This window comes from Columba livia, chromosome 5 (genome assembly GCF_036013475.1).
Source record: "Columba livia isolate bColLiv1 breed racing homer chromosome 5, bColLiv1.pat.W.v2, whole genome shotgun sequence".
Taxonomy (NCBI): Eukaryota; Metazoa; Chordata; class Aves; order Columbiformes; family Columbidae; genus Columba; species Columba livia.
Genome location: NC_088606.1, coordinates 41826954 through 41840116, shown reverse-complemented (window position 1 = coordinate 41840116; position 13163 = coordinate 41826954). Strand labels below are relative to the sequence as shown.

At 46.0% G+C, this 13163-nt stretch overlaps 1 protein-coding gene across 5 annotated transcripts in view; it reads left to right on the top strand.

Annotated features, from left to right (window-relative positions):
- The first annotated feature begins 2803 nt into the window (after positions 1-2803).
- ZFYVE19 (zinc finger FYVE-type containing 19) overlaps positions 2804-13163 on the top strand; it is a 26898-nt gene continuing 16538 nt past the window's right edge. For 4 of the 5 annotated variants that reach the window (XR_010473018.1, XM_065064619.1, XM_065064618.1 and 1 more), the window contains exons 1-10: positions 2804-3009; positions 3514-3635; positions 6019-6072; positions 6621-6781; positions 8011-8156; positions 9031-9145; positions 9717-9926; positions 10444-10523; positions 11209-11313; positions 12718-12860. Coding sequence is in view for 4 of the 5 variants with exons in the window: in XM_065064619.1 (XP_064920691.1) it covers positions 2956-3009; positions 3514-3635; positions 6019-6072; positions 6621-6781; positions 8011-8156; positions 9031-9145; positions 9717-9926; positions 10444-10523; positions 11209-11313; positions 12718-12860 (1190 nt within the window). In the remaining variant the exon portion in view is untranslated. Of the gene's footprint in view, positions 3176-3513; positions 3636-6018; positions 6073-6620; positions 6782-8010; positions 8157-9030; positions 9146-9716; positions 9927-10443; positions 10524-11208; positions 11314-12717; positions 12861-13163 lie in introns of all 5 variants that reach the window. The other variant, XM_065064620.1, reaches the window with a different exon arrangement.

The window sequence follows — 13163 nt, the reverse complement described above, 5'->3', positions numbered from 1 at the left end:
TTTCATAGGAAAGGCTTTTCAGTCTGAGATCTAATGGTTCTACTTTTCATGAGTTCTGTTAGGGGTCCTTGTTAACTGCTTTCCTTAAGGGATACACATGTTGTCTGGAGCTTCCACACATGCTCCAAACAACCTCCTGACCTTCTGCAGATATCAAACCCTTCAGCTTTCCTCTGATTATTGCTAAAATCTCAGGTTTTCTACCAGCAGTCTTCACTTTAGTTATACAATGCTCATGTATAAATCTGTGGCCCACCAAACAGAAGAATGCAAGATACAAAACATCCTGATGAATGGCATCCTTCTTGTAAAGACTGCTGCTCATTTTCACCCACAGTTAGTTGCAAATCTTAAATGGAGAAGCTGTAGAACTCACAAACACTTCTAAGAGCTTAGGTGTACCCAGCTGCACAGTGTAAGGGGACTTGAATCTGACAGTCAATAATCCTCCCATGACAGGCACTCCCATAAATAAAAATGATTTATAAGCTTGCTAATAACATTCATCATCTGAGATATATGAATTATGAGTGACCAGCCAGTAGACACAATGGACAGTATAGCCAAAAGTTTAGGATTCAAATACTACCATAGGCAGATTTTGAGAGGTTCTAAGGAAAGTTCAGCATTCACTTAACACACTTTTGAAATCCAGCATGTAAAAATTTAGCTTAAACAGAGGTATCTAGCAGTGATGTGTGTATATATGTATTCCTACATACATACTTAACTTGTGACACAAAAGGGTATTACTTTAATTGCATACAAAACCAGATCTGTGCTAAGAAAGATCCATTTCTGCAAGCCTGAGTATGTGGAAGAGACAAGAGCACTTGTGCCCATATATTCCAATCCTACCTGTTTTGGAACTGTCCTGGTTCCTATCTGGGAGGCAAATCAGGGCCTTTGAGTGGTATGCTTTTGTAATCTGCAAGAACCAGAACAGAGATCTCTCAGTCACTGCTGTAAGAGAAAAACATCCTGCAATTAAGTCCTACAGAAACACACCAAAAAAAAGTACTAATCATAGGTTTTTTTGGTATGTTTAATTTAAAACACATTTCCCTTACGTAAGTAAATAACTGTGGTTGAGATGATGCTTGCATTACTAGAACCCAAATGCCTGATAGAAAATAAGGGCAGCTTTTGGCATGCTGATAGTACAGCTGGTTCCTCATCTAGAAGAAGAAAATGAGCCTAGAGATACTCCGTTTTAATTTTCACTGTGGTGACGATTTACCCTTTTTATCACACCGAACTGCAAAGAGAAACTTTACAGCTGGGGAGACTTAGTAGGCAGCCAGCCACATTTTTATTATTCTGATCTTTTTCAGACCAAAAGTTTTACTTCTAATGCATTCCATTACAATAATCAAGCCCCAAGATTATAAAGGCCAAGTCTAATACACTGGGGCATAGTTTCACAACAAGTTAAAGAACACAGCATTTGCAGCTATAACTATGTAGGACTGAGAATGTACAACCTACTGTGCCACAACTGAGTTTGGCAAGAAGACATGAACCAAAGACCATCTAACCTCTCCTACACTTCAAACAGGAATTGAAAACCTTGGGGGCTAAGTCGTGACATAGGACTTTAATAATAGGGGTTCACTTCATTATGTGAAACATCTGCAGGCAAAAGAAGAAATAAAGCAAAGCGGCTGCTGTTCAGCTGCTCAGGGGCCGCCTGGTGCAGGAGCTGGAGCTGCGGGGGCCGGGCCCCCTCTGGTGGGTATCAGCGGGGGGACGTGGACCTGCCTCCTCCTTCACCAGCCAGGGGACAGGGAAGTGTCCTACCCTGGTCACCAAATACAGCCGAAGTGTTACTGAACGGGGAAGTTCAGTTTCTTCGCCTGGTTCCCTCCCGTGCACCTCTGCCGGTGCCGCTCTCTGGATAGGAAGGTTCTTCGGGTTGCTGCTTGTATTTTGTGTTGCAGAACGGCACTCCAAATTACACCTGCCCATCGGTAGGTTGCACTGTAACATTGACTGAAATGTCCTCTTTCCCCCTGACCAGCTCAGATCCCTGTTTTATGTCTACAGTGTGTGGAATTTCCAGGTGCAAAGTTTCACTTCCAAGTATTTTAGTTTTCCTTCTAATGTTCTTTATCATTAAAAAAAAACCACAAAAGCTTGAGACACCCCCCCACCTTTTTTTTTTACCTTTAAATTTAGCTTTGTTCAGGTATTAATGAGTCTTACTTCCCTGACTACATCAGTCAGTTTCCTAATTTAATTGTGCAGGTTTTTACAGTGTGGACTTACCTATTGAACTGGAAAGAATGCAAAATGTAATAGCAAACCCACACGATTAACAAGATGACTCACAGGAACAAACGGTACCTAGAACTATGCTCAGTAACTTTTTCCTACAAACAGGGCAGGACATTGACTTCCAAAGGCATGCAGACAAACCCTGGCAGGAGCATTGGCTCGGGACAACGGGAGTTTAGCAGCTCAGCTCATTTCATGCTCTTCTGAACCAGGATCTCATCACAGGTTTAAGTTAAAAACCAGTAACTTGAGTGCAGCGCTGCCAGGACTAGAGAACACGCTTTTCTGCCTGTTAGCACCCCCTGACAGCGGCGCCACCGGCACCAGACTACAGGTACCACAATGCATCGTGCGGCAGAGCCGGATGTGTTAAGGTGCCGAGCAGCGACAGGCGGCTCCCGGCAGCCCGGGGAGCCGTGCGGAACCCTGGGCAGTGTAGTTTACCCTGGAGAGCCACCCGGCGGCTGGAGGCGGGGGGGGCCGCTCAAAGGACTACAGCTCCCGTCAGGCTGCGTGGGGGGCGGGAGGGCGGTGCGGCGGCCTCCCCGCACTGATAGTCCCGGCTGGCGGCCGTACCGCGGGTCTGCGGCAGCTGGAGGAGCTGAGGGGGCACTGCGGAGCTGGGCATTGCGGGGTCTGAGCGCCGGGCAGGGCGGCGGCCGCGCCTCCGGTAGCACCATGGATCACCGGTGCTATGGATGTGCGTCCAAGTTCTCTGTCTTCAAGAAAGAGGCAAGTCCGCCGGAGGGGGGCCCGGACCGACCGGCCCGCGGGTGCCTCCCCGCAGTGCGAGGGTCTGAGAGGGGAACCGGGGACACGCTGCCCGGCCCGCGGCGTGACCTGTTGTCCTTCCGTGCCCTGTGAGTCCTCCTGGTGCCTGGTCTCAATATGTCTTCAAGTATGTATGTTTACTGAAAAAAAAAAAAAAAATAATGTCCTTGGATGTCATCCCTCTGATCCAATATTCGGTCATTGTCTAAGAGAACTCACACACACACACTTTATTATACTATGGGATGAAATGGTGTCACTGCTTCCAGCAGCAGTTATGTGTTGCTGCTTAAAGGCTCCTGAGAGCTTCTGTGTCTCCAGCAGCAGCCAGTGGTACAGTTCTAAGAACCAGCACTGCTGTTAGTGCCCCTGGGCGCGGGCATTGCTCCCACGCAGCCACAGCAGCGGTGAGTGTGGGGACTGGGTGGTGAAGCCCTGTCCTGCCCCTCGCTTGTGTCTCCGCAGTGTGGGTGCAGGAGCTGCGGACGGTCGTTCTGCTCGGGCTGCCTCAGCTTCAGCGCTGTTGTTCCCCGCTGTGGAAGCGCTCAGCAGAAGGTGTGCAAGCAGTGTCACGGAAAACTAACTGGGTAAGATGAGAGTGTTTCTTCACCCAAAGGCAGCATCCCGCTTTGTTTCCTCATTTTGTGTGCCCCCGTGTTGTGTTGCAGATTTCTGCGTGAGAGCTGTGCAGTCCGAAGACAGGAATCAGGATTTGTGAGGCTGTTCTCTGTGGTCACAGAGTAGTCTGAAAGGAGGAGGTTTAAATCTTCACAGATGGACACTGAATACTTGAGGATACCTTGGCTATAGGAGACCAGGTTAAGCACCACCATGTTTTTGCCCAGAAATCTACACCCCTTTGAAAGCATGGGCAGTATTTTCCGAGGTGTTGTAGTTGAACAGCGTGACAATAAGATGTCATTACCTCTGAGGGCAAGCAGTGACACAAATCCTCATTGTTGGGAGATCTCTGCTGTTTGTAGCCTAAAGAGTTAAAATTTTGTAACATAAAATTGGCTTGCTTTTAAAAGAAAAAAGTGTTTGCAAATATAACCTGCAAATTGACTGTTGAAAACAAAAAAATGTGATTAAGCAGCAGTATGGATTATGCACGGGAATAACACGAGAGCATAAGTGTACACCAGCGCCCCTCTCTCAACCAATTCTTCCATGTCCTCTTCCTTCTCTTGCATTTCTCTTTCCTCTCTTCCCCACTTATCCCATAGCAAGGAATTTTCACCAGCAGATGAGGAATTCTGTGGCTCTGCAGGCGTCTAAAGGAGAAGAGCTTCTCATTAGCAGAGGTCTTAATTTCAGAAGCACTGGCTCATGAAAGCAGTGTGAGCTATCAATGGTGAAAATACATCATTCAGTCTTTCAGTTTTTAAATTTTCTGATTTCCCTTTATAAGGCCAAAGCCATTAAGAAAACAAGGCAGCCTTTCTCCTTGTTTGGTTTTATCTCGTCTGTTTAATATCAGTACTATAGAGTAACAGCAGAAAAAAAGTCCTCCCTGTCTGGATAGCAGGTAGGTAACTGTCGAGGGTTAAGATTGCGGGGTGACAATAAAACCCTGGCAGATGTATTGTTAACCCCCTCTCCCCCCCCACACTTCCCCCTCCCTCTCCCCCCTTTTCACTAAGGAGAGGCGATTGGAAGGAAAAGAAGCACAGAGTGAAGAGAGTTGGAAAAAATTAAAGATGTTTTACTAATGCTACTAATAAGAATAGAGAAAATAATACAAAATATACAAAACCAATCTTGAAAGTCTCAGCAACTGCAGAGCCGGCACCTGAAGTCCTGGATTAGACTCTGCAGCCAATCGGAGCTGGATTCAGTCTGTCACTAGGCCTCAGTTTGCAGGGACGACTAGCAAGGTCCTCTCCTAATGTCGGCCATAAGCAGAAGGGAAAAGGGAAAAGCAACACGAGATCCTCGTGATCTCCCACTTTTATATCAAGTATTCACGTGAATGGAATGTTATACCCAGTTGGTCAGTTTCTTGGTCTCTTTCTTCTCGTCGCCCCTCTCGCGAGATGTCCATCCGTGCTTATCAATAAGTTTGCATTCCATTGCTAGGTTTACCAAAACATGTGTCTGGTTCTCCAGGAAAATGCAGTTAATATGAAAGCTTCAGCTGACAGACAAAATTCACTGAAAAAGAAACTTGTTTTTAACAAAACCAGGACAGTAACACATGTAGGCTGCAGCTGCATAAAACTGCATATATTTTTGTTCTTCATGCAAATAGCTTTCAAAACAAACCTTAGAACTGGAAAGCGGTCCAATAGCGTTGCATTCATTTGTTGCTCTTCAGGCCTTAGCACAGCACAGATGTGTTTGTAGCTGTGACTTCTAAGAACAAAATATTCTAACTACGTTACATAAGTGCGTAGTTTACCAGCTCAGCCTGAGTATAACAAAGTAGAAGACAGTTACACAAGATGTGGTTGTGGTGTGCAGTGCACATGTGTGCTAGGCGTTGTTATGATACTGGTGGTTATATAATAACGTTAGTAACATTTTGTTTAGCTTACACATTGTATAATTCTGTGCTTGTTGCATGCCACGGCTCCTTTCAGAGTGTCCTGCTGCATGGAAGCTAATTGCAGTGGGAGTTGTACCTAACTACTCTCTGTCTGCTCTCTGAACTGGGAGGTGCAGGCTGTGGGAGGCAAGCGTGGTTCAGCCCCTCCTCCTCTGGGTCACTGGTGCCCATGTTAGATCACATTTTGTACAGATGCAAAAAAAATGCACCAAGGGGTTAGAAATGAAGTTCCATGCTGTCCCAGGCAGCTATATTCCTTTAATCCCTTCCATAAGCTGATCGCTCTCCACATTAATGAGGTTATGAAAGGGGCTGTACCAGGAGGTCAAGAAACGTGTACTGGTTCCTCTTGAGTTGAGAGACCAGATGGTTGAAGCACTGCCAGTATCTTGAGTTCAGAGAAATTGTTTTTTTTCCTCCAGAGAGGGATCTCAAAGCAATTCAGCAAAATGGTCACCACCAGAAAACTACAAAAGGTGAGTTGCATTTGCCAATCAGATGTTTGTTTCTGCCGCAGGGGAGCCTTCCAGGCCCTTGCTGCTACTCTCCTATAGCGACCAGCAGAAGTGGGGGTTGTAAAGTCAGTATTTTTTTGTTCAGAATTAGATTAAGCATGGGGCTTTTGTTTCATTGTTTTGATTTTTCATTTCTTTCTTTGGGGGGTGGGGGAGTGTGCTCTTCTGAATAGACTCCCGGACAGCCACCTGTGTACCTGTGACTGATTTGGGCTGGCTTGGAAACAGGAGCCTGGTGGGGAGAAATTCCTTGTCTCCTTGGAAATAGTGCTAGGTGTACTGCTCCTACGAGCGAAGGTTTTCCTTACTCTTGGAAGTACCTCATTGTGAGTACCTCTCAATGTCCCGATATCAGAGAGCCTGGTACAGGAGGGAGTGGTTTCTGTTCTACACCAGCATTGTTCAAGCTGCCTGTTGGGTTCACAGAGGACGTTTTGTATCTCAGGGTTTAAACCCCTGTGCTCAGTTGCCATGTCTTTTTTTTGGGGTTTTTTTTGTCCTTGTCACAGGCGTGTGGCAGCTTTTGAGGCCAAGCAAAACCAGCTGAGAGAACAACAGAAGGGAGCTGCAAAACCCCCAGCTCAAGCAGGCTCTGGATACCAGAGGCTCTCAAAAGAGGACAGAGCTATTGCAGAGAGACTGGAGAGACTCAGGGAGGAAAGGAAACCGAGTGAGTTTTGGAGGATACCGGAGATACTTTGGGTGGGAACGCTGCTACTTGGGGAAATATGAAATGTGGAGGGAGAGGGAGGTGCTGGGCTTTCAGAGCCTGTCCTTTTAGGGAACTGAAGGGTTAAAATTGGACAGAGTATCCATGTTCTGCTACCGCAATGGCCAGATTCTACAGTGATTTTTAATGTTCCAGTTTCTTGTTTTGCTTCTTGGGGTTTCCCTTGAAACTGCATCTCAATTTTGGGGCCATGTCTTACCTCTAAAATCACTTCCACATTTTCCATTGTTTGGGGTAAGAGCCTGTGTCAAGCGCAACAGGAGCGGAATGAAATTAGGGTCTTTGGCCAAACTATTTTGCAGGTGATTTCCTGTGAGTCATTGTCCTGGACAACAGCAGTGGCAGTCTCTGTGGGATCATGTTCTTACCAGCCTTGCCTCACAGAGGAGAAAAAGGACTCTTATCCCAGTCCACAGCTGTCAGGTTCTTTGACAGCCTTGTGGTGCTTGTGGGAGAATAAACAGTTTAAGAAATTATATGTGATCTCTAAAAGGGAAAGAACACACTGCAAAATGGCTACCTGATTATCACAGAATCATTTAGGCTGGAAGGACCCTTAAGGTCATCAAATCCAACCTTAAACCTAACACTGCCAAGTCCACCAGTAAACCATGTCACTATGTGCCACATCTACATGTTTTTTAAATACCTTCAGGGATGGTGACCCAGTGACTTCCCTGGTCAGCCTGTTCCAATGCTTGATAACATGTTCAGTGAAGAAATTTTTCCTAATACCCAGTCTAAACCTCCCCTGTCACAACTTAGGACCATTTCCTCTTGTCCTGTTATGTGGCAGGGGAGGATTTCTGTCTGATGTGCCTAGGGTTACATTAAGAGATGTGGGAGCAATGGATGGTACTGCCTAAATGACACTTACTTCTCTGCCTGTCTCTAGTATCCCGAGTCAGCTGAGATTGCCAAATGACATTACCCTAATACTGACCTAATAACTAGGAGGTAAACTGTGGAGGAGGCAAGGACTTGGAAGAAGAGGACAGCAGTTAGCATTAGGCTCACCTCTGAGTCACTGCAGTGTGACCCCTCATTCATGTTTTTGCTCAGGTTTTCAGAATCTGATTTCAAAAAGAAATACAGTTTTTTTAAAAAAAGATAAGGCTTTTGTTTCCATAACAGAATAATCTCCTCCCTTGTGTTATTCGGAATTGCAGAGTCCATCCCCACTCAGGCTGAGATTGAAGCGAGGCTGGCTGCCCTGAAGGAGGACTGCTGGGGACCTGTTCCATCCACGCAGGAGATGGAGGACCGGTTGGCTGTCCTGCAGGGGAGAGATCCTCCTTCCCAGGCTCCCAGACCTGTAAGCTCCCTCAGCATTTTAGCCAGCAATGTATTCTGAGCTGACACAGTAACTAGTGTCCCAGCATGTTAGCTGTTCTTCCTTCTTCAGCTTTTTTGTGGCTCCCTTCAGATATCTCCGTTTCCCATTTATGTTGTTGCTCCAGAAGCAAATGGCCAGCCTCTAGCAGTTCACTGCTTCCATCTGAATGCTGTATGTTCCTTTATGTCAGCTGTAGTTCATGTCTTTATTTTTAACAATAGATGCCATATTTCTTTGCTTTCAACCCATTTGGGTGCTTAAGGGGTCTGATATTTTTTCAGAGTTGTTTGTGTTTGGGTCTTACCAGCCTCACCTTCTAACTGTAGTTCTTACTGCATCCCAGCTGGGCAAAATCCTGTTAATTATTCCAGAAATGGAAGCACAGAGTGGTTGGTGATTGAAGTGGAATGAGTTGAATATATGCCTTCAAAGCCCATATGAATGATCACGTCCCTGAGAAATGGTTGCTCCTTTTTCAGCAGTGCTGCACACCTGGCTGTTACCACAGGCCATGGTGGGGCTGCTGGCTGGCACTGTTGAGAGTGGCACTCTGTTTACATTGATGGTAGTGGCAGAGCTGGGGTTGGGAGCCAGCAGCAGGTACTCCTATACATTCAGTACCACTTTGCCTTGTTTGAGTGACTGCTTTTAGAGTTGTGCGCATTTCACAGCTCTGAGAATGAAGCCCAGAAAGACTTACACCACACAATTGTAAGGTGAGGCTCTCAAGATCAGTGGATGCGTGTTTTTATGCTGCTCCCACCTAGGTGATCTTGGTTATCACACTTTTCCTTTGACTGAGTATGCCGCTTTCCTCTCATTTGCTTTTTCCCATGCCCTCCTTGTTTCTTAGGTACACCAGCCTCCTGATACCAGAAGTCTGGTCCAGCAGACAGATGACCTCTTAACTCAACTGTCCGAGGAAGTTGCCATTGATGAGCATTACAGACCAAGAGTCCAGCCTCAAGGTATCTATTTTGACTCCCAAAGACCTGTTTCTGTCTAATAATGTATGTGCTATAGTGAGAAGGGAATATGTGCCTCCCTGTCTGGCTTACAGGTGAGCTGCATGTCCAGTTTGTCCTTATGACTTATGTCCCTTTTTACACAAGTAGACCAAGAGCAGCCATCTGACTCCATACTGGGTCTCATTGTCTTTGCTTGGGAGATGTTTCCTCCTCCTTCTCAGGGTTGTATTATTCAGATTGTTCCCCTCTGTTTCCCCAAGGTGACCGTTCCCTGGGGAGGAGCTGTTGCTGCTCCTAAGACACCTGTGCTCTGTTACAAAACATCAGAATCTGGGATACTGTTATCTTCCTAGCTGCAGTGCTTTCTCTGTAATCTCACTGCAAACCACAGATTAGTTCACTTTCTTCTCTTCATGTACAGTGTGAATCCTACTGCAGTGTGCCTCTCCCTTTATTGCCCAGATTAGTGGAGAGCAGCAAGCTGCTCTTGTACCATTGCTGCAGTCGTGTTGTCTGTGCCCAAGGAACATGGCTGCTGAGTCACCACCATCTTCTCTGTGTCTGTTTGCAGCTGTTAGTAGCCAAAGTCTGAATGATCTCAATCGGGACAGTGAAGATTGTGTTTGCCCTGCAAATCTGGACTCAAAACAGCTAGAGGAAGAGAAGAATAAACTTCTGGCAGAAGCTGCTGCTGAACTGCGGGAAGAGAACACTAGGCAGGAAAAGATCCTGCAAGTTGCCAAGAGACTGGCAGCGCTCAAAGGCGAGGACCCAGAGAAAGGTGAGTAGCAGATGAGAATACAGTGCCAAGAGAGGAAGCAAGTTCCTGTGACAGAATTATTTGTTTTCTGAGAGGTGTTTGTCCATTTAATTCCTCTGTTCTGCAAGCAACAGACTGAGATTTGGTTCTGTCTGTGAAGTTGTACAGGTTGGTTCGTCATGAAGTCAGCATGAGATATCTTAGTTGAGAGTAAAGGCTGGAGCTGTAAGGTCAGACTGCTTTGTCTTGCACCCTTCTTTGAGATAATTCACTGGAATTATTACCCTCTGGTGACAGTAACAAAGCCTTTAAAAGCAAAGCTCTGGTTTTGGTGGGGACTTTTTTCCCATCCCTCTTGCAATATTAAAAACAAACAGTAATGGCCATTTTGAGGAGTCCCTGTCTGAAAAGGATCTGTCTGTGCCAGAGCCAGAATGCCAAAACCCGCTCACATCACAAAAGATTGTGTCTGGCACATCAGTGGGCCCAAGGTTTGAGGCAGGGGTGGGTCACAGTCTCCTGTCTCTTACTCCTGCAGTTTCACTGGAAACCTATAAACTCCCTGACAGCGACGAGGAAGTGGCTGAGGAGGAAGCTATTCGCAGGGTGCTAAAGCAGGTCAGAAGTGGCAGCTGTGGCCTTGTTTGTCATTTTCTCAGTTGTTCCCTGTGTGTATGTTACCCAGTGAGTGTGCAAAGGATGTGTTTCTCTTCCTGGGCCAAGGTTCATTCCTTCCCCTCCTAGTGCTTTTGCCATCCTAACTCCCATGGGCCATTCAGCTACAGGCAGCTGACATCACTTCTAGTCTGTCACTTGGTCTTTCTAATTCACATTTAGTGTCTCTTGTGGTGTCTCCTTTCCAGCCCCACTCTGCTTCGTTGCTTCTTGTTTCATCTTTTCCCCACCCAGCTAGAACATGGATGATATGTGTGCTGTTCAGCGCAGCTTATGCCTAGATTCGTCTCAAACGTCTATGAATTGTCTTGCAGGCAGACATGGGCTTTCTGTGCTCAGGTTTCTGCCTGGTTACAGACCCCACACACATGATTAGCATGATGTTGAGGGTCTGCTGATAGCTGCACTGCAAAGCAGTGTGTGTTAGCTGAAAGCCACTGCTGCTGCACTGACTGATCATGGTGTACACACAGTGTTCAGAGTGCAGACAGAGCAAGCTCACACCTGTCTGGGTAACAGCAGATAGATTCAGACTTATCATCTGTCACTGCATGAGAGGTTTAGAGCCTAGAATGGGACTCCCAACTGTGTTTGAAACAAGAGGCTTATTGCTTTCTGTTGTTACCAGCTCACAGAGGAAGCAGCCCTGGATGAAGCAAGTGGATTCAACATTCCTCCTGATCAGACCACCCAACCCTTGCAACAGAACCTGCATAAGAAAGCAAAGCAAAAGGTCAGTGATCTGATCAAGATCTCTTGAAATGATGTGTTCTGGGGTCTTTAGGAGAGTACAGTTCTGCAGAAAATGTTTGTTGTGTCCTAGGCTTGATGAAGGAAAAAAAAAAAAATCAAAATCAAAACAAACAAAAACAAACCTCAACCAGATTCCGCAGAGCAGGCAAGCCAAGCGTCTCCTGCAGGGCTGACCCAGCCCTGAGCACAGCTGTGCATCATCCTTGTACTTTTTTAAAAGGAATTGCTCCCTAGAATGCATTTCTTTTCAGACTGGCTTTCTGCTGAATGGGGTGGAGTTCTCTAAACCCAGAGAAGGTAGCATAGACCTTGCAAGATGGATATTTAAAAGATGGAATTTTTAACTTGACAATATAATTAGACCAAGAAGGCCACTGTCTAGTACCATACAGTCTGAACTAGGAGAAGTGGGAGGCTTGCCAGTGCTTTCAGCATGTGCAGAACAGAACCTCTAGATAGTAATCAACTGTTCTCATATAACCTCAGAGGAAGGAATCAGTAACAAGATATCCTATGCTCAGAATGGATTCCAGCCTACTATGGAAATACGTACACCTTCTCTAATGTGCAAGAATTAAATGGACCTGTGACTCACAGACACCTGACACGCCTGTCCACAGTGGAAGAAATTATTTAATTGTAAGCATTATTGAAGACATCCAGCTCATAGGTGTGCCACTTTGTACTTCTGGGCTTACTGATGGAAAAGATAGTGCTGTCTTATTCCTGTGTTGGGAAGTTGCCTTTGCCAGTGCCCAGGCAGTGTGTCCAGGTGTGTGTATGGCTGTTCAGTTCCACAAGAGTTCTCTGTAGAGCAGGAAGAGACAATAGATGGCCTTATTGATATGTTTTAGATTATTATTTCAGAAGATCTTTTTGGCCTGACCTCAGGTACAAATCAATTGTAGGGGCCTTTTGGCAAATCACTTCCTTTGTTCTCCGGTCTCCTTTCTATATCAGGGAGAAAACACCCCTCTCCACCTCCCCACTGCTTTCCCTTCCCACCTAACAGCTGTCAGCAAAAGTGCCTTTGCAGCAAGGATTGTCAGTCACTTGGTATTGCTGTGGTGCCTGCCAGAAGATCTGAGCTTTGTGCCCTTAACACAGTATGGAAAACGTTGGTGTATATTGTTGAAGACACCAAAGGAGGGTGAATACCTGTTTACCTTCTGAGCAACATAGACTCATGAGGAAATGATAGCCAGTATCTTGGGGTTTTATTTAACAATCTAGATACATATGGAGCCTATCCTTGAGCGCTGGGCAAGTTCACCTCCCAGAATTAGGATCAACATGTCATTGTGGCCATCATGCATTACAATCAAAGTCCCGTATTGACTCTGCTGGGGTTTGAATTCTGTGTCTGTTTTCTTTTGTGAATTAGAGCCAGACTCCAGCAACCACAGTTTTTGCCAGGGCAGATGACAGTGATGAGGAGGAGTTACCATGGTGTTGCATCTGCAACGAAGATGCCACTTTGCGCTGCCATGGCTGCGATGGGGACCTCTACTGCCAACGCTGTTTTCGGTAAGTCTCACAATTCCTCTTGGTCTGAGAGGTGGGTCACAGGTAAGCTCGGCTGCTTTTGTTTGTTGTTCCTGTTGGGCAGCGAAGCGCACAGAAGAAGGGAAGATTTGAGGAACCCTGATCTGAACTGAATGCTGTATTATGTAAATACTTTGTGCAATCTGTAGTTATCCCAGGCTTCAGGGACTAAACTCGTCCTAGGCAGAAATGTTCTGTGTGTACCACTCCAGTGCATGTTTGGGCTCATTGTCTTGAGTGTTCTCTGGAGCAGCTGATGTGCTGCGTTGTGTGGGATGAGATAAG